The 26,182-nt window shown below is 34.5% G+C and overlaps 2 protein-coding genes across 2 annotated transcripts; one reads left to right on the forward strand and one right to left on the reverse strand.

Moving 5' to 3' along the window:
- Window positions 1–254: 254 nt before the first annotated feature.
- LOC129305967 (protein SAR DEFICIENT 4) lies at window positions 255–2,435 on the forward strand. Its single transcript, XM_054946212.1, has one exon. It carries the CDS (start codon window positions 950–952, stop codon window positions 1,949–1,951), a length of 1,002 nt encoding a protein of 333 aa, XP_054802187.1. The 5' UTR covers window positions 255–949; the 3' UTR covers window positions 1,952–2,435.
- Window positions 2,436–12,011: 9,576 nt separating this feature from the next.
- Window positions 12,012–16,998, reverse strand: LOC129306394 (BTB/POZ domain-containing protein At1g30440). Its single transcript, XM_054946985.1, has 4 exons — window positions 16,184–16,998; window positions 15,264–15,333; window positions 13,227–14,449; window positions 12,012–12,824 (listed from the first exon to the last, which is right to left on the reverse strand). Exons 1-4 carry the CDS (start codon window positions 16,240–16,242, stop codon window positions 12,275–12,277), a joined length of 1,902 nt encoding a protein of 633 aa, XP_054802960.1. The 5' UTR covers window positions 16,243–16,998; the 3' UTR covers window positions 12,012–12,274.
- Between the last annotated feature and the right edge of the window lie 9,184 nt (window positions 16,999–26,182).

The raw sequence follows: 26,182 nt of genomic DNA on the forward strand, positions 1-26,182 counted from the left end.
GAGAACTAGTATTCTGTAAAACATATTCTGAGAGCAAAAAATAATGAAAATAGATTTTTTTTATTCTTTTTTATTTTTCAGAACAATAATCACATAATATTTAAAAATTATTTTTATTTTTCTATGCTCTAAAATAATATTTTATTTTTTTATTTTTTAAAATATTTTTTAAAAATATGTTATTAAATAAATTTTTTTTATTTTTTTTCCTAAAGTGTTCAAACCGTTTCCAAACAGGCCCTTGTTATCCCATTTCGCAACCATCGTTCCTGACCGCTTCTTTCATACTGTCACTGATCTTTTAGCCTCTTCTCTTGCTTCCCAGTTCACACAGACGCACAGTCCCCTACATGCTTTCTTTACTCATTCAATGAACCAGACGCAGAGCCCTTTGCTTTCTCTATTCATCTCTCTCATTCCATGAACTAGATATGAAGACGAAAGACATGATAGTGGGAGAAAGTGGCGCTGCCTTGGACGGAAGATTGGCTGGCGGCGAGCACAATCTCTGGTCAGATCCAGCTGAATAAGGGAGAAGGAGGTGAAGAGCTTTGACAACTCATAAAGCAGAGCAAAGGAGATGGGAGGATCGGCCACCATAATCGTGAAGACTGAAGAGAGAGAAGACTGATGCAAGCATCAAATGCTCCCAACGTCTCACAGCTCAGTGCTGTGTGTTCGTGACTTTGGTTTGAACTTCGTGGAGGAAGGACACGATCAGAAAGAGTGTTGAGGTGGCAGATGCTTGGGCTTCTGTAGTGCAAATTAGAAAATACCGAAGTAGAGGATTTGGGTTTGATCCAAATATTTGATTTTTAGGGTTGAATTTACCAATTCCTTGATTTTCTCTCATCTCAACCAAATCTTTGATATTTGAATTCATAAATCTCTTAGACATCTGCAACTTCTCCCTAAAAAAAAAATCTTACAATCACTTCCAGTTTCATCAATGGCTAACTTCGTTCCAGTTTCTTCCCCAGTTTTCATATCGACTGATAGCTTACACTCCATCCTCTCCCATCAAACTTTAATCAATCACTTCCAATCTTCTCTCACCAAAACCTCAGCCTCAATCCAGTCGCCAATACGTCAAAGCTACGAGGTTTCTCCTTCTTCCTCTCTCCTCCTCATGCCCTCTTGGTCGTCATCTCCTTCTTTCCCTTACATGGGCGTCAAGCTCGTCACCCATTTCCCGCAGAACTCTGCAACTAACTTACCAGGCGTACAGGCAACCTATGTTCTCTTCAGTTCCAGCACAGGGCAGCCGCTGGCATCCATAGATGCCACTGAATTGACCCTTTATCGAACCTCGTGTGTCTCTGGTTTGGCTTCAAAATATCTGGCTAGACCAGATAGTCGAGTCCTCGTGATGGTGGGCGCGGGAGCTCTGGCACCCCATTTGATCCGAGCCCATCTTTCAGCGATACCCAGTTTGAGGAAAGTAGTTATCTGGAATCGGACAGCGGAGAAGGCAAGAACGTTGGTCGACAGAATACAAGAAAGTAATGATGGGAGTTTTGAAGGGGTGAGCTTCGAGAGTAATGCGTGTTTGGATGAGATCATCGGACTCGGGGATATTGTGAGTTGTGCGACCAATTCGGAGATTGCTCTTGTGAAAGGGGAGAAGTTGAAGGTTGGAACTCATTTGGATTTGGTGGGTTCGTTCAAGCATTCGATGAAGGAATGCGATGATGAGGCCATTAGGAGAGGAAGAGTGTTCGTGGACAATGAGGCTGCAATTGTGGAAGCAGGAGAATTGGTAGGTGCTTTACAGAGAGGGGTGATTAAGAAGGAAGATATTGTGGCAAATTTGGCGGAGTTAGCTGCGGGAGACAAGGTTGGGAGAAGAAATTCTGAGGAAATAACTGTATTTAAGTCTGTAGGTTCTGCTGTTGTGGATATCCTTGCTGCACAGCTGGTGTACGAGATATACACAAGAGTATCTGAGTGATAGGAATGTGTCTATTAGAGTCTAGTTTCTGCTGATTAGGCTGGTATAATCCATGAAGTAAGTGTTGAATAAGGCCAAGGAAGGGAGGTTTTTGATGTGTGCTGCTGTGCTGTTTGATTTGTATAATAAATGGCTCACTTGGAAGTGAACAAAAAGATGTCCGAAAGTCTATCTATCTGAGGATGGCATTGCACTTTCAGAAATGTCTTCTGGAAATTCTATGAATGTTTACATGTTAAAAAATCTTCATCACCATAGCATCAAGTTTTTGCACAAGTTTCTTGTCACATGATTGTGCTTGTAAGTTCAGTGAACCCAGATAGGTATATCTGCCTAGAGCCTAGTTGATTAGGGTGATACAATCCATGAAGTTAGTATCAATAAGGTCATGGAAAGTAGAGTTTTTGTGTGGTGCTGTGCTATATGATTTATGTTACAGATGGAACCTTAAATTTCTCTATTTATGGCATTATGAATTTTGGAATCTCTTCTGGAAGTCCTGTGTACGTTTACATGTTGAAACACCTCCATCACTCCAGTATAAAATTTTTGTGCTAGCGTTTTCTCACATGATTGTGCCTGTGAGTTCAGAGAACTCATCAACGTTTCTTTAGTCTTTGTACCCTGGAATTATGGCTTATCTTTTCTATCATTTGAATAATTTTCTGGTTCATTGAGGTGTGCTATTTATCTGGGAGAAGGGCAGTATTTTATCTGAATTGTCATGATCTGCTGATGTTAGTACAAAATATTCCTTACATGGTTTGACCTGCTTAACTAAAGTTCTTATAAAAATTATTGAATGCAGAAGCTGGTCAAAAATAACACCGGGATTACATATTGATAGTGGCAATAATAATAGAGAACGAGTTTGTTGGCTTCAAAATATGTGATTCGTTCATGTCAAAAGAAAAAAAGTGATTCATTAATTAACTAAGGCCAAATAAATCTAACCAGAGTTTACACCTACTGAATGGACCCTTCGAATTAAGTTTGAACTCGCTTTTAGATATCTGATTGATGGAACCCGTTGCTTTCATAATTGGTCTGTCTATCAACTGATTACTTGCTCTTTGCAATTGCATTTTCTTTAAATTATATTGCAGAGAGAATGACGTGCATGCTCACAAGCTAATCTGCATTCGCTCAAATATTTAGCCACACTCAAGGGGTGTGGAGGGGACAAAAATATTGGACAAACCTAATACTGTGCTCAACTGGCAGATTTGGCTATATACATTCTCTTCTATTATGATTTATAAATTTGTATATTTTCTTATTTGTGGGTTCTGGTTTTTATGACTTCATTCTTGCTTGTGTGTGCAGATTTTGAGAAATTTAAAGTTCCATTGGCTCGATACATATGTTTTATTAAATATTGCGCGCGCGCCCACACACACACACGAACCTTCCTCTGAAGTATGCAGGCTGAGAACATGTTATCTTCATTCTTGCTTTCTTTTTGGCAATAAAATCTGCAGGTTTCATGCTAAAACAAAATCCAATTGCTGCAGGTTATCGGATGTAAAACAGTGAAGGAGAGAGGGGAACAAAAGTAAATTCCAATAAATATTATGCTTATTTAAGTTCAAAACAAATTAAATCCTTAAGATAATTGCTAGGCTTAAATTACCAAAACATAAACACTAATTCCAACTAGGCTTCCCATCATTATATTAGCTATCTTGTGAATTTTTGGGGAATATATGTTTACTCTTTGCGTCTTGCATCTGTTCCATATCTGTCTGCACATATACTCTCACTTTGTTGTTGTTACTTGATCAAACAATGGTTTCTTTAATGTAAACATGTAAACTCTCTTAAGTTGCCTTTGGAGATTTCAGGTTGAAGATTCCCTACTATTGAAGACCTTCACAATGTCGCTTGCCATGCATATCTCAGTGCTAAGGCTTATATTTTGTCTGCTTACCCCTCTCTACTAAAGAGACATATTTAGTTGACTTCACTATTTGGTGCATGTGAAGGATGCTAGATACCTGCTCCATATGATCATTTTCTTCTGGTATGTGTTTCACTGGATATTTTCCTCTGCCTCCATCTTCAGCTTATTAATTTCTTTGTTTCATTATGTGTATGTGTGCATGTGCATGTGTGCACATGTATGTATATGTGCATGCATGTATAAGTTTAAGTGTTTAACTGTTTTGTCCATATTGGTGATACTATACCATATCATTTTCCTTATCTGAATAAAGGAAACCATATCTAAGTAGTTAATGCTGCATTCAATTACTCTTAAACTTATAAATGAGATACTGTATGCTTAAGCATTTCAGGTCTTGATAGTTGCATGATATTGGATGGCTTTCTTCATCTTAAGAAACATGAACGAGGGGAAGCTAGCAGATGCCTATGTAGATGTTAGACATGAATGGTTTGCTCCTTTATCTCAAAAAGATGTCTTAATCTCTCTCTCTCTCTAAATAAAGTTTAATAATTACTTCCTACCTTTATCTAGGCATTGTTTGCCACAAAAATTGGTTAACCATTTTATTTTCTTGTCTATTCTCTTTTCCCCTCTAACTGCTATCCTTCCATCAATGACACTGGTCAGATATTGTGTGATACGAGGTTAGGTGATTCATTTGTCTTTCCTCTGTTTTTTCGATGTTGACTGATGCTGTGAATTTTGGAGTTGGCTTTCCTCCTCCTACCAACAACAACAACAACAACATCAAGCCTTATCTTATTAAGTGGGGTCGGTTACATTGATTATATGACGCCATTGTGCTCTATCATTTATTAAATTTTTAGAAATGTTATTAATTAAAAGGTCTCGTTCAACAACCTCCAAAAGTATTCTTTTCGGTCTTCCTCTACTCTTCTTGACAGGACTCAGTCATTTGTTCCACTCCCCTCACAGGTGCCTCCTGTGGTCTTCTTTATACATGTCCGAATCACTTCAAATGATTTTTTATCATTTTTTCTTCAATAGGTGTCACACTCACTTTTTCCTGTATTCGCTCATTTTGAATTTTGTCTTTACGTATATATTCACACATCCATCTCAACTTTTTCATTTTTGTTACTCCAACTTTATGTTCTTGTTGTCTTGTCAAAACCCAACATTCACTACTATATAAAATTGTTGGCCTTATAGTAGTTTGATAAAACTTTCCTTTAATCTTATTAGGTATTTTACGATCGCAAATAACTCCTTTAGTGTTTCTTCAATTAAACCACCCTACTTGTATCCTATATGTAATATTTCCATCAATGTCTCCATTTTGTTGGATACTCGCTTCCAAATATCTAAACTTTTTCACTTGAGGTATGGTTTGATCAACCAATTTTACTTCCAAATTACTACTCACTGACCCCTTATCAAAATTACAATGTAAATATTCTGTTTTATTCCTACTCAGGTGGAAACTTTTTGACTCCAATGTCTTCCTCCATAATTTAAGTTTATAATATATCTCTTCTCTTATATTTACAATAAGAATTATCTCATTTGCAAAAAGCGCGCATTTAGGAATTTCTTCTTGAATATGCTCAGTTAAAATATCTAATACTAGATCAAACAAATACGGACTCAAAGATGATCCTTGATGCAATCCAATCTTTACAAGAAAATCTTTTGTTTTACCACCAAACATTCTTATACTAGTTGCTGTCCCTTTTTACATATCTTGTATAGTTCGAATATAGGCAACTGGGACACTTTTCTTTTTCAAAGTCTTTCAAAGTACTTCTCTTGATGCATGATTATAAACTTTTTCCAAATCAATGAAAATCATATGTAAGTTTTTGCCTTTACATCGATACTTTTTCATTAGTCCCTTTAGTAGATAAATCACTTCTGTAGTCGATCTCCCTGATATAAAGCCAAACTGATTCTCCGAAATCCCGGTTTTCAATCTCAGCCTATGCTCAATCACTCTTTCCCATCTTTTATAGTATGATTCATAAGTTTAATCTCTCTGTAGTTAGCATAATTCTGAATATTTCCTTTATTTTTATAAATAAGAACTAAGAGGCTTTTCTCCCAATCGTCCGACATTCTCTTGAATTATAAGATCTCATTAAATAACTTAGTTAACCACCGCACTCCTTTCTGCATTGTAAGATCTCATTAAATAACTTAGTTAACTACTGTAATCCTTCTTTACCCAAACATTTTCACATTTCAATAGGGATACAATCAGGTCCATTAGCTCTACCATTTGCCATTTTCTTAAGAGCTTTTTTCATTTCCCAAGCTCGTATTCTTCGATGAAAGGACAAATTTTGCTCGCTTTCAGAAATTATTAAATCTTTCAAGTTAATTGACGACCCTCTATCATCATTGAAAAGCTTAGAAAAGTATGTCTTCCATTTATCTTTGATATCATTATTTGTGACGAAAACATTTTCTTTTTCATCCTTTATACACTTTACTTGTTCCAAATCTTTTAATTTTCTTTTTTTACTCTTAGCAATTTTATAAATTTTGCATTTTCCATCCTTTGTTCCAAGAGCATTATAAAACTTTTCAAATGCTTTAGAACGAGCTTCACCCATAGCCCTCTTAGTTTCCCTTTTAGCCATAGGATACTTTTTCCAATTTTTATCATTATTGTACAAATGAATGGCTTTGAAACACTCCTTCTTATACTTGATTTTTTCTTGTACGCTATCATTCTACCACCAAGACTCCTTATTTCTTGAACCAAAGCCTCTTGATTCTCCCAAAACTTCTTTTGCAACCTTCCTTACCTTCATAGCCAAGTTTTTCCACAAGGTATTAGCACTTCCTCGACATTCTCAAATTCCTTCAGCTAAGAGATTTCTCTTGAAAATTTCTCTTTTTTCACCTTTTAATTGCCATCACCTAATCCTTAGAGTTATTACTTGTCAACGCTTTTGGTTTTTACTCATAATGCATACATCAAGGACAAGGACCCTGTGTTGTGTCGTAACAGCATCCTCAGAAATTACCTTACAATTTTTATAAAGTCTTCTATTCGCATTCCTTACCAAAAAGAAATGAATCTATGACCTTAAAGCTCCACTTTTATAAGTGATGAGATGCTCATCTTTCTTCTTGAAACAGGTATTAGTAATCTTGAAATCATATGTCAAAGAGAAATCCAGGATATGTTGTCGTTCATTATTTAGTTCCCCAAAACCCAAACCACTATGCACTCTCGTAAAATGACCTGCTTCCCTCCCAACATGTCCATTAAAATCTTCTCCAATGAAGATCTTTTCATTATGTGGTATGCTTTCAATCAACCCCTTAAGGTCTTCCAAAAATAATTTTTTAAGATTGGCTTCTGGCCTAACTTGAGATGCATAAGCACTAACAATATTGATAGTGTCTCGTCCGATGATCAATTTTAAGGAAATAATTCTATTCCCAATTCTGTTAATTTCTGCCGCGATCTTCTTCCACTCCTTATCGACAATGATACCCACTCCATTGCTTGTGTTTACTTTTCTAGTATACCAGAATTTAAAACCTTGGATATCCTGCTTGTTCACTAGCCCATTTGGTCTCCTGCAGGCACAAAATATTAATTTTTCTCTGAATCATAACTCTTATCACCTCTATAAATTTACCAGTCAAGGTCCCAACATTCCAAGTATCAAGTCTGATCTTGCTCACATGAACTAACTTCTTTACCCACGCTCAACTAGAATAACGCGGTAGCCCTTGCTCATTTAACACTACATCCAGGCGTCGATGCAGCAGCCTTAACTCACTTATCACTGCACTTGAGCCATGCAATGCGTTACTTATATGCAACGACCTAGCATTAGCACAAAAACATCTATTGTCTATATTCATGTGTGATTTAACAAAGTTTTATGTTGGCTGTTGATGGTCTAACACGACCCTCCTCTTTTATTCGGACTTGGAACCAGTTATAAAACATAGGCGGAGTTTCCCTTCTCCTACCAATCATAATTTTTTCTATAATGTTGTTGTTGTTGGTTATTATTTACTTCATTTCAGATTCAGGTGTCCTAAGTCACTTCAATAGTGAAGATCTGCATTTGAACTTTTTATAAGTTCTTTTTCTTTTGCCAGCGTATAAGTTCTGTTTTGTTAAGGCCCAATTTAGGGCCTTTCCTTTTCGCAGAGACTTGCTCTGCTATGGCTTTGCCCTTCCCTTGTCTTGGACGGTTAGGATTCTCTTTGTGAGAGCGATGCCATTGGCAGCACCCCTTTCTGGCGCAGGTTGGGTGTGAGGGACCAGTTGCTTTGGGTGTGTGTGTTAGTGGGTGTTGGGGTTAACGTGTGCGCGTGGGTAGTTTTAGGAATCTCTGTAAGTGATTTGGGGATTTTGAAGATCTGTGGAATGGTGAAGCTTAACCTTTGCTGAAATCATGGGGGATTGGCAGCGATGTTTCAGCTTTGATTGAAGAACATGCATCTTGTTCGCATTGGAATGGAGGATCTCCGATGGGTACCTTCTAATTTCACAGTGATGAGGAATGGTTTGAGTATGGGATGTCTGGGAGTGAAGGATGTGTTAATTGAATGGAATCCTGGCTACCTGATGATGGTGTCAGGTTTGAACGTCCTAATGCTTACGAGGATGAAGGGGAAGAAGCCTAGACAAGGGATTTCAGAGTTTGTGAGGTTGACAACTGCTCTTGAGAGGTCTGTGGTTCATTTTTGCCTGAGTTATAAATCCTATACTCGATATAACTCCTCTATATCTTCTCTTGTGGATATGATAGTGGATACTTTTTTGGAAATTGATGTTTGGTTACTAGAATGGTTCACACTTGAGGTTGTTGAGAAAGTACCTAAAGCTTTGATTATATTCCTTTTATGGAAAATTGAAAGCACTAGGTGTATTTATCAAACTTGTGGATTTTACTCAGTTCACTAGGGTTTATCTGAATAGTTACTTGAAAGCAAATAATCTGTGTAGTCCAAGAGGTACCGGGGGTAGCGAGAATAGTAGAAATTTGGAGGTTGTGAATGCCTTGCCTACTGATTGTTTTGGTGCTCTTATCTTTGTCGAGGGGGTATATGGCAAAGTTGTTGTTAGAGGTAGTTTTGGGATTACTATGAGGACGATGGATAGTTCTTGTTCACATACTGCAGGGGATATATCCATGCAATCATGCTTAGGAAAGCAGGATGTACTCTTATTTATTTATTTATTTATTTATTTTTTGGGGGGGCGGGCGGGGAATGTATGAAGCTGTTTCCATTGGCCATCTTGCTTTGGTAGGAATCCCGAGTTGTTTTATTTCGTTTGTTTCAGACTACTGTTGTTTTTGTTTTTGATGTTGCCTCTTAATATTTACGGTGGTGGTTGTTTTTCTTGTAGTAATATTATTATCTCTTTGGCCAAAAGGAAAAGGGTTCTGTTTCATTAAGAAACATGTCTGCTTTCTTTCTATATATATATATATATATATATATATATATTATTTATCCTTATCTTGTTAATATTGAGTTCTCTGTTCCAGTCTCTCCTCTACCGTGGTCCATTTGGTCCCTTCGTCCATCCCTGGTGGGATATAAATATTTCCCTATAATTAGGTTTTATCATTAGATTTTTTTTTTGTAATAAATTAATATATTGACATTAAATTTAACTAAATTGTGACCAATTGGTGTAGGATGATTTTTCCTTTAGTTGTTAACAGAACTTTTATTACAAACTATATTGAACTTATATTTTTATATTTTATTTATCAATAAATCGATGCAGTTTCTGCTAAGAATTTGCTGTTTGCTGTTTGGCAATCACTTGTTGAAGTATTTTCCCCCAAGAAAGAAGATCAATACAAGCCTAAACAAAAATTTTCATGAAATTGATTCGTATTGTTATATTAGAAGATCGATTTGTTCACTGGACAGTAAATTTATTAACTTTATAATACTAATACACATGAAAGAATTTAAATATTATAATTTAGAAATAAAAAAAAATTCACAAGTTACATATTAGCCTTTTTAATATGATCATTGTTGACCTTGATGGTGAGTGGAAAACACAAGGGAAAAAGATAATTGGGGATTTCATAAGAGTATCAATGATAATGATAGACTTTGAATTATTAAAATGTTAATGATAAATTATAGTTCTTATTCATAATAAATTATTTTTTATTAATTGCTTTGAGACTTATAATAGATTTTAGTAAATTTTCAACTATCATTATAAAGATTTTTATCTACCTTTTGTTAATTTTAAAATGATATTAAGTCTGATTTTTGTAAAATTTTAACTGATATGACAAATAATCTTAAATATATTTAATAAAATTTTTAAATAATTTATCTATATATTGATAGTAAAAAAAATTATAAGTAATTGGTTTGTGATTTATAATTAAATTTTTTAAATGATTTATCTGTTTATTGATAGCAAAAAAATTTAGATTTAAAATTAACTTTTATAAATTCTTAAATGACATAACAAATATTTCCTAGTATATTTAGTAGTTATTTTCTAGTGTATTTAGTAGTTTTTTTAAGTAATTATTTACTTTTTTTAATTGTAAGTAAGGATCATAATTTATTATTAGAGTATTAATAATTTAAAATTTGTAATTATAATTCATTATTTTATGAGTCCCAAATTGCCATTTTCCCAAAACAAAACGTGGGAATCTTGTACAGGGGAAGCAAGAGAAAAAAAAGAATTATAATAATTTGAAAAGTCACGCCTTCACTTTAGTTTAGTGGGCGTGGGACCCAAAAAAAAAAAAACGGAAGGATTAGTAGGTGAATATTCAATATTCATTGCTAGGACCGCGGTGTGACAAGACTTCAATACTTGAAATTTGAAAATATGTAGTTGCCTAAAATGGCCATTCAATAACCTTGGGAGAACCAAGCAAAATAAAATGTATTCCACCAACAAAGATGGATGCAGTTGGTAATAATTTGACACATAATTTATCTGGGGTAATTTATTATAAATATGTGGACAATGAATAAGTATATTTATAGATATTCATCAAATTTAAAAGTATGCTTTAATCTTAATGAATTTTTGCAATCTAACTCACATGAGCTTTTTATTTTCAAAAGTAAAAGATAAAATATATTCCATAAGGAAATTAGATTGTTCTTTTAAATAATATTCTCTCCATTCTCTATTAAGACATTTTTAATTATTTTATTGAAATCAAAAAAAGATAGTTAAGTCATTAATTTTATCTAAAAATAAAATAAACTTTTAATTTTATTTTTATTTAAATAAAAAAATTTTAAATTTACATTACATTTTCTCTCATATGTAATGGTTTTAAATTGAGATAATATAAAAAAATAGAATTAATATCTCACCAAATGTCATATATTAAGAATAAAAAAATTCTTCTCCAATGCACCCTATAATTGGAAATGGAAGTAGTAATTGCCAGCAAATATCCGCATGCTGAACATACACAAGGAAAAAAAAAATAGCAGGCTAAAAAATGCTCATATTATGATTTGGAGAGTGTATATTAATTTAATTTCATTTGTAATTTCTTTACCAGTTTCACACATACCATTTTTTTGTAAGTTTTTTATTTATTTCTTATTTTTATTATAGATCCTACACCTATCTTTATATTATGGGTCCCATGTTATTCAATTTTGTTTTTCTTTACTATATCAAAATTAAAAAACCATATAAAAATAAAAAGTATTAAAAAATAAAAAAGAAGAAAAGTCAGATGGTTATTGTCAGTAATTATTAAGGATATCAATATATAGATTTAACTTCTTGAAGCAAGAACTTGGTAAAAACTACTCCTTCAACCTTGTATATTAATCATCTTTTAAAAATATAATTTAATTCACTTTATAAATTAATTATTAATGGAATTATTTATTTTAAATTAAAATATCTAAACTATTCTTAAAAAAGTAAGAATGAAAAGGACAGAAAAAATAAAATTATATAATTAACTTATTTTTTTTGTTCTTTACTTGAATATTATGTTTAAAATTTTACTTATTTTTATTTTTTATATTTTTATTGTATTAATATTGATGATGTTAATAAAAATAATTTATAAATAACATCCAAAAGAGTGTGGCAAAGCCGGGCCAGCGTTCCAAGACGAAAACAGATTCCTACAAAATTGAAAATAAGAGCAACGAACAAACAAGTCTTCTAAAAAATGAGGCGGCATAATGAACATAAGCATTTCAGGTAATGAAACCGTGGGACCCAAAAACGAAGAGAGGAAAACTAAAGCTATAGTTTACAGTTACACAATACACAAGTAACCTTGCTTCTACCTTCATTACAGTTGCTTGAGATGCAGATAGAAGCAAAGAAGCTGTTTTACAGATATGTATGACACAGTAACAAATGAGAGGGCCGATTGAAATGAACCAATGGAATAGCACTATTCACTAGGAGGAGAGATTTTCTTGTGCTTTCCGTGTCTTTCCTTCACTTTCTCAACCTTGCCATTTCCATTATTCTGGTTGCTTACAGATCCTTCTTGTGCGCTGCACATCTGAGACTTCAACTTGAACCCGAACTTCTTCGACACGGTTCCCCATGTGCTAGATCCCTTTGACCGACCGAGTTTCTCGATCTCCTGCCTCATGTTTGAGCACTCCTTCTCAAGCTCAGATACCCTCATCCTCATGTTATCCATGCCCACTTTCAACACTTGGTTCTCCCTCACTGCTGTCGCCCATCCTCCCTCGTTGGAACCAGCAAAGCCGCTCCTTAACTGTCTCGATCCGTCAAGGTTGTCTGAAACCAAAAAGCAACCAGCAATGGAAGTCCTGAGCTGGAGCTGCTCAAAAAACAGAACTTGAACTATTATTCTAAGGGGTAGCCTCTCATTTTGTGCAGCATGGGTACAAGCTTCTAATGAGAGCTTCTGGCAGTCCATCAGCCTGCAAAGTTGCTCTCTCTCGGACTCCGCCAACCAAGGTGAGACTGCAGTTTTGGAAGACCAAAGTTTTGAATCAGTCCATGCTGACAAAGATTATATTAAGCCCTGTTCATGCAAACCAGGCCAAAAAGCATGCTGGCAAACTAGTTGAAATGTTAACCAGGAACAACAGAATCCGAAATAAGCAATTCAACTGGCTGGAACGGTGACACAAGTGAATCTGGCACATTCTCCAATATGCTTTGGTGAAGTATGTGATACAAGCACCAAGAGTTTTTTTTTTTTTTTATTTAAATGCAGGACAAAAGCTAATAATATGATAATAGGCCAAGATATGGCTCTCTGGCGCAGGATGCAAGCTAAATCTAAACCTAGACATTCTTAATCCAGCACGCACAGGATGATCTTTGGAAAAATTCAATGTAACAACCGGTTATAGGTCAATACCTTCAGGTAAATGTCTATAGCACGGTATAGGCCATCGTCTAAGGGCCTGGCATACTCTGGCACAGCAGCAGCAAGAGCTTGAAATTTTGGAAGCTTCAAGTTAACATCTGGGGCAACTTCTGCCAGGTAACCATCAATAAGTTTGGCAACCATGGTGATGGGTGTCAGTGAAGGTGAACCAATCAACTGACCATCTTCAATAGAACACGGAGAGGCATCACCTGCAACCTGATCCATTGCAAGGAAGTGTTCAACAATTCTCTGTACACAGTCAACATTGTAAAGGGTCTCCATTGAATGTGAGAAATTAGGCATCAAGAGATCATCCAGAGTAGCTTGATCAAGCTGCATGCCAATCCGTTTCTCCAAATTTGATATGCATGAGGGGTTTACTCGGAGAATCATGGCAGTTCGAAGTAGACCAGATAAGAAACTTGTTGGGACTAGACCCTTCTGCATAGGGAGTAACCGGACAATCTCCTCTAGCAGAACTTTTTGGTCTTCTTCAGATGGAGGTGACCCTAAAGCCGCCGCCGCCAGTCTAGCACTGGACTCACCAGAAACCTGACGTCGATTTAACCCTGGCAGGTATGTTTTAGCATAGAAAGCAAGGGAACCAGCAATTAACTCCTGCTTGATGCCACGCAATTCCATGACTTCTATCAACCTCTTGTAAAGTGACAAACTCAAAGTAGACACATCCTCATACCACCAATCTGAATTTGAGTTCTTTGGTCTTGCCCCTGTACTTATCCCATTCCACAGAACACTTCCACCAGGGCTCTGCATTGGTCCACCATGTTCCAGAACAGGCCACCCAAATAGATTTGGATCAGTAGATGCTTTTGCAGCAAGCGACTCAATGCACCTTTTTGTGATGCTGAGCTCCTCAGAATAAGGCATGGCATCATCACAGGTTTGGAGTGCCTTCAGAGAGTCCTTCCAACTTCGATGGACCACTTGGTTGAGGAAGGTTTCAGTTTGTGAAATTAGATTACCCTCACCATATTCCTCTGTCATTTCAAGATGCTCAGCAGCACAACGAAGGTACACTACATTTGAGGCAGTAAGCTCAAGTTTCACTCCATAACAGAATTTTGCAACGAGTTCAAATGTTTTTGCCCCACCAGGAATGCCAGGGATGTTTATGGTACATTCATCCTCTACTTCAGAAGCTTCAGCAATCAGTCTTTCCATAACCCCACTTCTAGAGAGCAAAGGGAACTGCATTAAATGACATATGAAGGCAAATGGAATTATGAATTGGTAGGGATTTCCTAAACACCCAACCATCTTACCAACCACATACAGCATTCATGTGCTACCAGATAAGGCCAATAGAATGGGAGAACAACCCACAACTTGGAAAAGAATGAAATACTCCTTCTAGTCCTAGTTATAAGTCATTTTCAGTATACTCACTGGAACTAAGAAAAACCTAAAATCTCATTAACTTTATCTAAAAATTTAACAAGCTTCCCACTTTATCCCTATTAAATATACATACTTTAAACATAAAATACTGTAGTATTTAATAACTTTTCCAATATTTAATAGGGGCAAAGGGATAAAGATAAACATAATAATCATCAAGATGCTCTATAAATAGGACCGAAACAAAATACTCTTTCTACCCTATAAATAGAACCAAACGAGTACCTCCAAGGTAATACGAAGCAAAGAAATCGGAAATACATTATATCAGTACAAACCTTACGTATTTAATTATAGTTTCTGTTTTGGCTACATAAACCAACCCAACAATAGCAAAATCAAGTTTTTTACTCTCCTTTTAAGTTAAAAAAGGCAAAACAACAAGAACAACAAAATACTCCAGAGTACATAAGATATAATTTGTTAAAGATGCATTCGCATTCACGTGCTTTCATATACAAATATCTTCATGTAAGATTTGGCATACATTTCTGAGATGAAACCAGACCTAAAGTGAACTAGACATTCAGCTAAACTAAAAAGAACCACCCACATATAAAGCACATCAACTGGAAGAAATATAATGTCTTAAAGATATAGGTACCTTGTGAAGGTGGAACGACATCTCCCCAACTTCAACAACTATATCACTAGGAAGCCCAGTGGTGCAGAACCTATGACAATAACAGATTTAGAGAAAATATATTATCTAAAGACAAAATTCATTTTCGTTGAAAGAAAATCAACAGAAACAGTGCAACTACAATCAGGTAGTTATCAGATCAGTTTCTTCTATATTGGCTTTACCTGAAGAATCATTGTCAATACTTTCATTCTTTGGTGTTTGCATAATGTGAAAGTATTACTTGAACAAAATAGAATCTGATTTATCTCTAGTACTAATCCAAGAGGAGAAAAGTTTCAGACTTCAGAATCACAGATATTGTGATATGACAAGTACAAAAGCTGGTTAGCAGCAGAAAGTAAGAAGCATGCTGAAACGAACAGGGAGGGTAATCTTATCCATGCCAGGAAGTCTACAAAAACAGAATCATCACAACAAATCATTGGAAATTTCAGTTTTTCTTTTCGCTCCTGCCAGTTGGTACAGGTGAAGGTCCCAAAGTTGTATTGAGATCTTCTAATGCTGTAATGCACAGTACGTTTGGTAAAGAGTAGCACAGAGTATTTCTGGGGCACACTTCCTCTAACCAGCTCCCTATTTTCACTCTATCTCACTCTAAATACACACAATAAATCACACGCAAATTGCAAATAACCCAGATCTTTCATATTCTCCTAGGAGTAACAAAATGAAGATTCGTCATAGAAAGACTCATCAAGCACAAGTAACCAATAAGTTCTTCCAATAACAATATTTCAATCTACAAAATAATTGACAAACCAGCAAACGTTCAATTTGGAATTGAAGCATTATAATAGTTTAGGAGCAAATAAATGCATAAATCCTAAAATCTAAAAGCAGAGATCTCTCGAGGAAGCATAAGAGAAAGGTATACAAACCAGGCCTGCCCTTGACGCTGGAATGCCTCTGCTTTAGAACCCAATTTCATGCAAGCCATTTCCTCAAACGCAAGAAGGGAAGAACTCAACAACAGAGCTCGGAATCAACCTTACCAAATGCCTCTAAAAAATCCTCTAGTCAATTTATTATTAAACTTATCTCCCTCAACCTCGAAGTTGCTTCGAAATGCAGCTTCTTCCCGATCTCTTTGCTTACCGATTCCACCAGTAGATTTAACCCGAGGCATAAACACTTTTTAAGAGATTACAAAAACCCTAAAGGGCAAAAATCACTTCAATAGCGCAAACCCAGAAACTTTCTAAATTGAACAGAAAACCAAAAAATACCCTCAAATCAAACTACTTGGTTTAGGCCAACTACCGAGTTCTCTGTCCCAGAAAACCATTACCGAATCTTCCCTACGAGTCAATAATCTGAATCAAACCCAAAACCGAGAGACACAAGGGGCCAAAATCACCCATGTGCATTTAAGAAAAAGTGCAATTGATAGTCACTGTGGGTTAAAATAAAGTCAATGGGGGAAGGCTACTCTGGCAAAAGGGACAGCTGAGAAAGAAGGGTTCGTTCGAAAAGCTCGGTGTCATTAATGGCGGCTCGAAGATCAATTCCCTGCACATGTGGGGTCCTTAGCTTCAAACACACTCATTGCATTTCTTGAACTTATCTTTGCATTGGAGAATCTCTAAGAAGAAGCATGAACACTTATTTGACTAGAAATAATAATGTAATCAAATCGTTTTGTGTGTTTAGTGAGAAAAAGCTTAGTTTAATGGCGATGCCAGCTTCACAGAAACAGTAAGTACAGTGAGACCATATGAGTCCGGCCGTTATTAAACCATGAAATGAATATTCTTAAATGAATACAATCAAGCATATTAAAGTAGGATTATGTTTCAGTTTTGCCTTCGTGGACATTCCTGAAATATATGTAAATTAATTCCACATAATTAGTTATTAAATTAAATTACGCTTTTCTAATAATCTTCTTATTGGTCAGATTGTAGTGAGATATTAGGGAAAATATGATGATCATTCTTTATAGTTTTATCAAATTTTATATTTAATTTTTATAGTTTTTTTAAAAACTTAAATAAAAAATGACACTTAATTTTAGTGAAACTATAAAATCTGAAAACACTCCAAAAAAAATTACAGAAACTGAAAACAAAACTCAAAAAAACTATTAAAATCAATAATTATGTTTTCCTGAAATATTATTATGATAAAGAAATTAAAGGTGATTAAAATGTAGAGAGTAATCTTATAATTATAAAGGAGTTATAATTTTTTACCATTTTAAATTTTTAATGGTACAAACCACTCTTAATTATTTTTTAAATTTTGATCAAATTAATTAAAAGTGTCTTACATTTTATATTGGAAGAGTATGAGCTTATTTGAATTAATGTTTGCAGAACTGTACTTTGCATAAACTAAAATTTGCAAATTAAAGTTGGGTTAAAAGTAAGTTATTATAAAGTAATTTATGTTTGAATTTTTTTTCATAAAAAGTTAATTTGATAAATTAAAATTTATTTAAATGATGTAATTAAAAATTAAGTTTAAATATATAATAACTAAAAAAAATGGGCTAGTACAAAAAAGCCTAAAAAAGATATTTGTATGTCTCTCACGCACTCAGATATATAAGTATGAAATTTGATAAATTGAAGAAAATATTACAATTATAAAAATAAAAGAGTCAGCGTATTAATGTAAAAATATTTTTAAATACTAAAAAACTTGAATTAAATATATTTAAAGATATATATATATATATATATATATATATTACAAATAAGAAAAATGTTAATTTATAAATAATGAAAATATCAATTTTTAAAAGGAAATGTGAAAAGATAAATAGGTTGTTTAATAAATTTAAAATGCATGAAATACTGTTAACAGTTATGTTTCAACATAACTATTGTAAAAGCTTCAAAATGTAGCTTTTAGTCTAACTATAGTTGGAAAATAAAAGCTCGTTTACCAGCTATTCTTATCCAAACATTTTTTTTTACTTCTAGCTTTAAACCTACAAACTATAATTTAAGCCAACTAATTAGAATCTTAAACAAGCACTACTTTATCTAGAAAAAATAAACTTGAGTATCTTTTTAACAACTTCTAGAGGTCTACTATTCTTTTATGGAAAATACCTAACTAGAGATCAACAGCACTAGAGATATCCTTGTTCAAAATACAAAAAAGGCTATCAAAAGGAGAACTAATGGTGCAATAACCCAGATCAATGGAAAGAGCCTTTTGAGCAAGGTGGTTGGCAGCATTATTCGCATTCAAGGTCCCAATTTCTATCGCAGAGTCCATGTATTTCTTCCAGGAGCGACACATCAGGGTGCATTTGTGAGATATCTCCTCTAACCAAGTTGAGGGCTTCCAAGGAGTCTGATTGGATAACGCCTTTGCAATGGCCCGTCTCCCATGCAAGGAGAAGACCAAGAAGAACACCCCATATCTTTGCCGTAAGACTATCTCCCTTGAACCATTCGATGAAGAAACCTATAATAAAACAACCCGTACAGTCTCTAATTAATCCTCCACAACCACTTAGGTTCCTTTTGTGAGAAAATGCACCATCTGTGCTCAGAGTGACCTAGCCCTATTTAGGAGGTTGCCATTTGCTACTATTTACGCACAAAGTATAGCTATTCCAATTCATGTCAACTAGCTTTTTTCTTGAGACTTCAAGTGTAGTATGTATTGCCTTAATTTTAGCAATCAATGATTCATTAAACTTACTTCTCCCTTCAAAAATTCTCTCATTCCGACAAGGCCAAATTTGCCAACATATTATCGAGAAAGTTGCATCCCAGTTTGTAATATCTCTCACTATTCTTTCGAGTCAAATTAGTTCTTATCTACTCATCTAAAGGCATGTGGACAAACTCATGTTGTTTGTGCTTATCCAATAGACTGCTATAAATATGCAGTACTAGGACAATCTCTTAGAATGTGTAATATGTCTTCAATTTCACCTTGGCACCATGGGCAGTTCTTCTCCACTGTCAGACTCCTTCTCGTTCGCACTTCATTCGTAAGCAGCTTATCCTGTATAGCAAGCCAAAGGAAAGTTTTGCATCTTTTGGGCATGTGAAGCTTCCAGATCCTCTCCCAACAGCATTCGGGCTTTGCACTTTAGGCAAGCATCTGCTATATGCAGACTTAACAGTGAAATTGCCACTCCTATCAAATTTTCAACTGACATCAGTACCATTAGAAATCATTTCAAGTTCTGATTGAACAGTTTCCCAAGTGGCCTTAATGCCTGCCCACACATTCAAACCATTTTTTTTTTTTGTATTTATTTGTGGCAGTATCTCATGACCACAGTTATATTTATTGCGTATAACTCTAGCCCAGAGATCATCTCTGCGTTTGATGATGTTCCATCCAAGCTTCATTAGAAGAGCATTATTCTGAGCTCTTGCAAGTCTCATCCCTAAACCACCCTCCTACTTTGTTTTGCAAACATCCCCCATGCAACCAAGTGGGTTTTAGTTTTTTCAACAGTATGTCCCCAAAGGAAATCACGATTAAGTTTGTTAAGGGAGTCAAAAGTGCTGGTTGGTCGATGAGTCGTTTGCATGATGTAAGTAGGTATAGCTGAAGAAACAAATTGTATAAGAGTATGACGACATGCTAGAGAGAGATTATCAACTTCTAATGAGACAGCTTTTTCTTTACCTTATCTATTGTTTCTGTGAAAGTTTCTTTTTCCACACGCTGATGATGAATAGGAACCCCACGATACTTGCCAAGTTAGCAGTGCGAGAAAAGCCAAGATAATTACTAATCTCCTCACTCTTAGTGTGGTGAATATTTTTGAAAAGAAGATTCTAGTCTTAAAAGCATTCACCTTCATGTCTGAGCTTGAACAGAAGGTGTTAAGGCAATCCTTAATAATATTTGCTTGTTCAAGTGACACTTTAGCAAAGAGAAAGATGTCACATGCAAAACACAAATGAAAGATAGGGGGATCACATAAGCCAAGAAGGATGGGTTGCCATCTCTCCTCCTAGTAGTGCATTTGTATTAAGTAAGCCAATTTCTCAACAGCTATCACAAAGAGGTAAGAAGAAAGAAGGTCTCCTTGTTGCACCCCATGGTTAGTTGAGAAAATGTCAGCTTAGTTGCAATTGCATAAAATTTGTATGGACGTTGAGGAAACTGTATGCTTGATAACTTCACAGAGTTTATTTGCAAGTTTGAGATTCGTCATATACTCAGAAAGGAAGTTCCAATTTAGCCTATCATAAGCTTTCTCTAGATCTATCTTTATAACCATGAATCCTTTTTTCCCTTTCACAGTTCTAATGGAATGAATCGCTTCTTGTGCTACAATAATATTGTTTGACTTGTTTCTTTCAAGTAGGAAACTACATTGATAAGGCAAGATCACTTTTGGTAAAATGGGCTTCAGCCTAATGGTAATTACTTCAGCGATTGCTTTGAAAATGACATTGCAAAGGCTTATTAGTTGCATGTCATGAAAGGTTTCAGGGTGGTTCTTTTTAGGAATGAGTATAAGGAAGGTCTTATTTATCTCATTAATTCTTTCAGGCCAAATAAACATCTGTTTGATAAGTTGCGCAACTAAGGGTCCCACTTTTTCCATTGGCTCTAATAGAAGATAGCACTCAATCCATCAGGTCCGGTGATTTAAATGCTCCCATTCTAAAAATTGCAGTTTGAATTTCCTCCTCACTAATATCCTATTCAAGTCTAACAAGATCAGCAGGGTTAATAGAAGGACAAGAAACATCACAGACATACCGGGGTCTCAACAATTCATCCTCGGTAAAGGGATTCTGAAAGAAACTAGTGGCCATATTCTTTATGGTTATGTGATCATAAACTTATTCGTCGAAGTCATCTTGGATAGCTAGTACTTTGTTAGCTTTTCTTTGACCATTTACCATAGCATGAAACATTTTTGTGTTTTTGTCCCCATACAGTGACCAGTCTGCTCTTGCTTTTCAAGCTCATAGGAGATTTTCTTGGATCAGCACCTGTTCCAAGTCAGCCTATATACACATTTGAGTTTCTTCTAAATCAGTGTAGGAGCTCCACAATGAAGAGCTCTATTAATCCCATCCAATCTTCGTATTAATAATATTTTCCTAGATTTAAATATTAAAATTTGGGTTTGCATGCATAATATTAAGGTGCCATTTTTCTTTACCTGGAGATTCAACGCAAAGATGAGCATACTCGGCATGGGGTTCTGATAGTCTGAATGCACAGGGTGTCATCTCTCTAAAGAAACCAAATCCCCCCACTATAGCCATGAGCATCAATGACCCCAAAGTTGTTGAATCCCAGACGACCAGTAACTTTTTACGCTTGCTCCCTACTAGATCTTGTTTCGACAATAGCAAGGAAATCTAATTTGTAAAACCTTTTGAGCTCCCAAATGAGGTTAGGGAAGGTTTTAGAACTTGTATCTCAAGAATTCTAAATCATGTAATTCATTTGGGAACAAAGTTACAAGTTGGGCTAATATCACCCTCCATATCCTCAAAACCATTAACATCATCCTGGCTCTCCAAATGCACTCCGTGCACTGTGCCACTATCCATCATGTCTTCCATGTCCATTATGTTAACTCCATCGACATCCTTGATGGGAAATATGTTTAACCCAAAAGAATATGCGTCTGGTCCAACAATAAGTGATGCGTTAATACTAAACAAAGCTAAATTGGGCCCAACTTCTATTTTGTCAAGGGAGATAGTTTCTTCAGAGCTGAGTACCAAGAACGGGTTAAGGCTACCCATGATTTTTAAATCATTTTGCTTTCCCTTTTTTACTTTATGTTGTCCAAGAGGTTTATTTTCTTTACCCTTGATCCTATCCTTTAGCCTACCTTTTCTGTTAGATCTAGAGGGACCCGTTCACTTTGCTGCTTGTTCTCATTAGCAGATCTCCTAAAAGATTAGGGGAGAATTCATTTTGAAATGTTCTTGCTGATGTCATCCCACTTTTAAAGTTCTCCCTTGAAACTCCTTTTTAACTTGATTTTCACCATTAAATTTGCTCCTATTGATTCCCTTCTTTGAATCCAAATTATGTCCTCCTTTGTTCTCGCTCATGATACCTGCCATGGTCATATCCTTTCTAATTTCCTTCTTGCAAAAATCTCGCTTAATCAGATTACATGCGCTGAATGTGGTATAGGCCACCGTTGCCTCTTTTACGGTGGTTACTGACGTGCCATCGTTCACGTGAGCCTCCTGTATTCTGCTGAGATCCTCCTTTAAACTATTTGCCTTCTTCATTATAACTTCATTGATCTTTATATTCTCTCCTTCCTTGTTCCGGTTCACTCTTGCTATTACTGCTTCCTGATAAGCTTTATTCAGGCAGTCTCCAACATGGTGTCTGAATAATCCACAATAAAAGCAGACCATGTGAAGCCCTTCATAAACAATTCTAATGTCTTCTCCAAACACTTCAATAGATGGGAGCAAAGGTTTCCTTAAATCCAATTCAACACATATTTTTGTGAATCCTTCTTTATCATGGATTAAAAAAGTCTATCTTGATGGTTTTACCAACTATATTACCAATCCTTCTCAGAGCTTCCACACTATAAAATTCCACAAGTAAGTCTGGAATTTGTATCCATGCTGCTATTCACAGTTAGGTGTCAGCCCTCCATAAGTTAAAATTTGGACTCCATTTTTAAACCAACAAGTAATAGTCATCTATTATCCAAGGTCTTTCATGATAAGCATATTTGATAACCTCTTTCGATGTGAAAGATACAGTAAAGTGTCCATTATTGAGCACCATCACATTAATCGGCTTTGATGTTCTCCACATATGTTAAAGATGAGGTTTAAGGTTAGCCCTAGTGATTGGTTTTCCTAACAATTTCACAATCAATGAGTTAGCCCATGGAAGGCTCCAAGATTCATATTCTTCCTTGGTGAACTTTAGTTCACGTGGTCTACCTTTGACTCTGTCAACCTCCTCCTCTTCAACTTATGAGTTCTCAACTTGCTCATTCTCCTTATCTTTCTCCTCATTTGCCTTTGTGAAAAAACCTTTCCAATGATTGGCCATATCACAGTTTTTATCAATTTGTGATAGAAACCCTATTGAGTTCAAACTCAAGAGGGAGTCTTTATATGATATCGATCTCCTGCTAGAACTATCATTCTTAGCCATAGCATGATTCCCTAACTCATTCAGTTTCTTCTCTAACTGCACTAGTCCACCGTTACTGCAATCGCCATAACCACCAATGCGAAACACCTTTGGCCCGGTATCCCCATTGTCACCATTTATATCACGACACTTGCTAGCACCGCCCTTGCTGTCTCTACTCATAGCTCTCTTCTTAAAATATGGTTCTTTTTATATGAGGTCTACTATTTTAGTTGAAAGAAAAAATAAATATAATTTTATGTATATGTTGAAAGGTTGTGATAAATATTATTTTTAAATTTTACTAAAGTTATATAGACACACACACAACACATATACTAACTTTTTTTTAGTGTGCACAATCATCTTTTAAAAATAATCTTATTTAAAATACAATCGAATATTAAATATTGACATTTCTTTGAACAAAAAGTTAAACTTGATTTATCAAGTAATATGAGATTTGTCACTTAATGTCATTGGTGTATATACTAACTCTTCTTTACACACCCAAGACAATAAATCTCTTCAGCTTGTTATTTTTACAAATAACATAATCAAATTTTCAATTCATTGAGTAAAATGTAAATATTTTTGAGAGAATCACATATAAGTTTCAACGGAATCATTTTATTTTAGTAAAGCCACATCAAATTTTAAAATGTAAAGTAAATCCCTTATATTCTTAATGGATGAAGTCCCAACAAATTTTAATTGGTATTTACCAAAAAAAAATGAATCTCTTATATCATTAATTGGTATTTTCATATAATGCAATAAGTTCTTAATTTTAAAATTAAGAATACAAGTTGCAAATTCAATAATACAAAATTGCAAATTGGAAAGAAAAAGTTGCAAATTCCTAAAAGTGTTCAAATAAAGATGTTACTTTTAAAATTTAATCATTAAAATTTGTATTTATTATTAAAATAGGGAAAGCAAATTGTGAATTTGTCTCCCAAATTTGATAGTGTGATGTTTTGCAATTTCAACTTCCAAATTTACAATTTCGTCTCAATAACCTAACACTTTATGCGGCCAGGAGAGACTAACAAGTAAAGTGACTAAAACTTGAGGAATTGGATTGTGCTTGTTTCAAGTTAAAATTTAAAGATGAAGTTATAATCGAATGAAAGCTATACTAAATAAATAATTATATTTTTTTTTGCCCAAAATAACTAAATAATTATATAACTATTTGCACTAAAATTTATTAAAAAAACAATAATATCCAAGGGGTGCTTAAATCTGTAAAGAGGGAATAATTGAAAAGGGTCCCATGCCATGCAAGAGTAAGGGACCAATCTTCTTTAACAAAGGCCTCATTTACTTAATTAATTGATTAATTAATAATTACTTGTTTTTTAACATAAAAATGGAGGGTGTGGAGAGGAGAAGTAGGACGGCTCGATTTATAATTTGGAGGGCATTTTTGAAAGTTAAAACCCAAATTCAAGGGTAAATACAGAATGAATCATTTATTATTGCTGAAATAAAACTGTCTATATTTATTATCATTAATTTATAATTATTAATTATTAACGTAGCCATAGCCCAGGGAAGTTAACAAGTCATTGAATGGAAATTCGTTAAATTATAATAATTCATGTGTTTGCTTGCTCGTGATCTAGGTTTCCATGTGATATATAACATCCCTATATAATATACGATATTTTAATTCTTTCAATAAAGTTTTGATTTAAAGTTTTAACAACTAATCTGGTCAAAAAAGAAAAGAAGTTTTAACAACTAAGCTTAGTTGTTGATTTATTGTTGCGCCTACATGTACTTTCCGGAGATAGAAGCTATCAATGTCAACACGTCATTTTTTCCCTAACGAAACATCTGATATTCTGTACTAGCCTCCTTTTAAAATATAAGTCTTATAAAATTCAATTACGTAGATTAAGAAAACATTTAATACATTAAAAAGGTTAAGTTAAATGACAAACTAATTCCTAAATTATAAATTCAAAAATATTTGAGGTCCTAAATTCATTTTTGATATAATGTTACCCTTCATCATTTCAAAACAGTACAATATAACTTTTATTATTAACAAAAATTAACTTTAATTATTAATTGATCATAAAATAACCAAAAAAAACATTAAAAAATTACAAAATATAACCAATAAATTTTTTAGTCTTTTTCTGGAAATTTTTAACTTCATTTTTTATAATTTTCTGGTCATATGATGTAATTTCAATGCATTTTTTAATTCACTAATAATTAAAATTAACTTTTATTAATAGTAATACCAATATTGCACAATTTTCAAAAGCTTAACAAGAATTTTGTATCAAAAATAAATTTAAAATCCATAGTACTCTTAGAGGATAATTTACCATTTAACCTTACATTAAAATATAAATACTCTTAATAGTTAATATAATGGATAATTTACCATTTAACCTTACATTAAAATATAAATACTCTTAATAGTTAATATAAATACTCCTATAGTTTAAAGACTAATTTGCCACTTAACCTTACATTAAAATATGTCTTATTTTTTTTTCTACTTTTTGGTATTTTGATATGTACAAAGTGTAGGTTCCATAACAGAGAATCTCTCCCCAAATATCAATAATGCATGAGACTGGCAAAAAAGGGTGAACAAGAGTCTGGGCTGCATGAACCTGGACTGGAGCTGGTCAAACATTGGGAGCCATAATGCGTTGGAGGAGATAACATTGGGCTTAAATCCTCACCGGACTTGGGTGGAGGAAACATTACAATCTTGGGAAAGGGCAGTCACCAAACCAAGCTCAGAATCAATTTACCAACGAAGGCCAGTCATA

Source organism: Prosopis cineraria, unplaced genomic scaffold (assembly GCF_029017545.1).
Source record: "Prosopis cineraria cultivar Desert tree isolate PC_DT_omini unplaced genomic scaffold, ASM2901754v1 PC3, whole genome shotgun sequence".
Lineage (NCBI taxonomy): Eukaryota > Viridiplantae > Streptophyta > Magnoliopsida > Fabales > Fabaceae > Prosopis > Prosopis cineraria.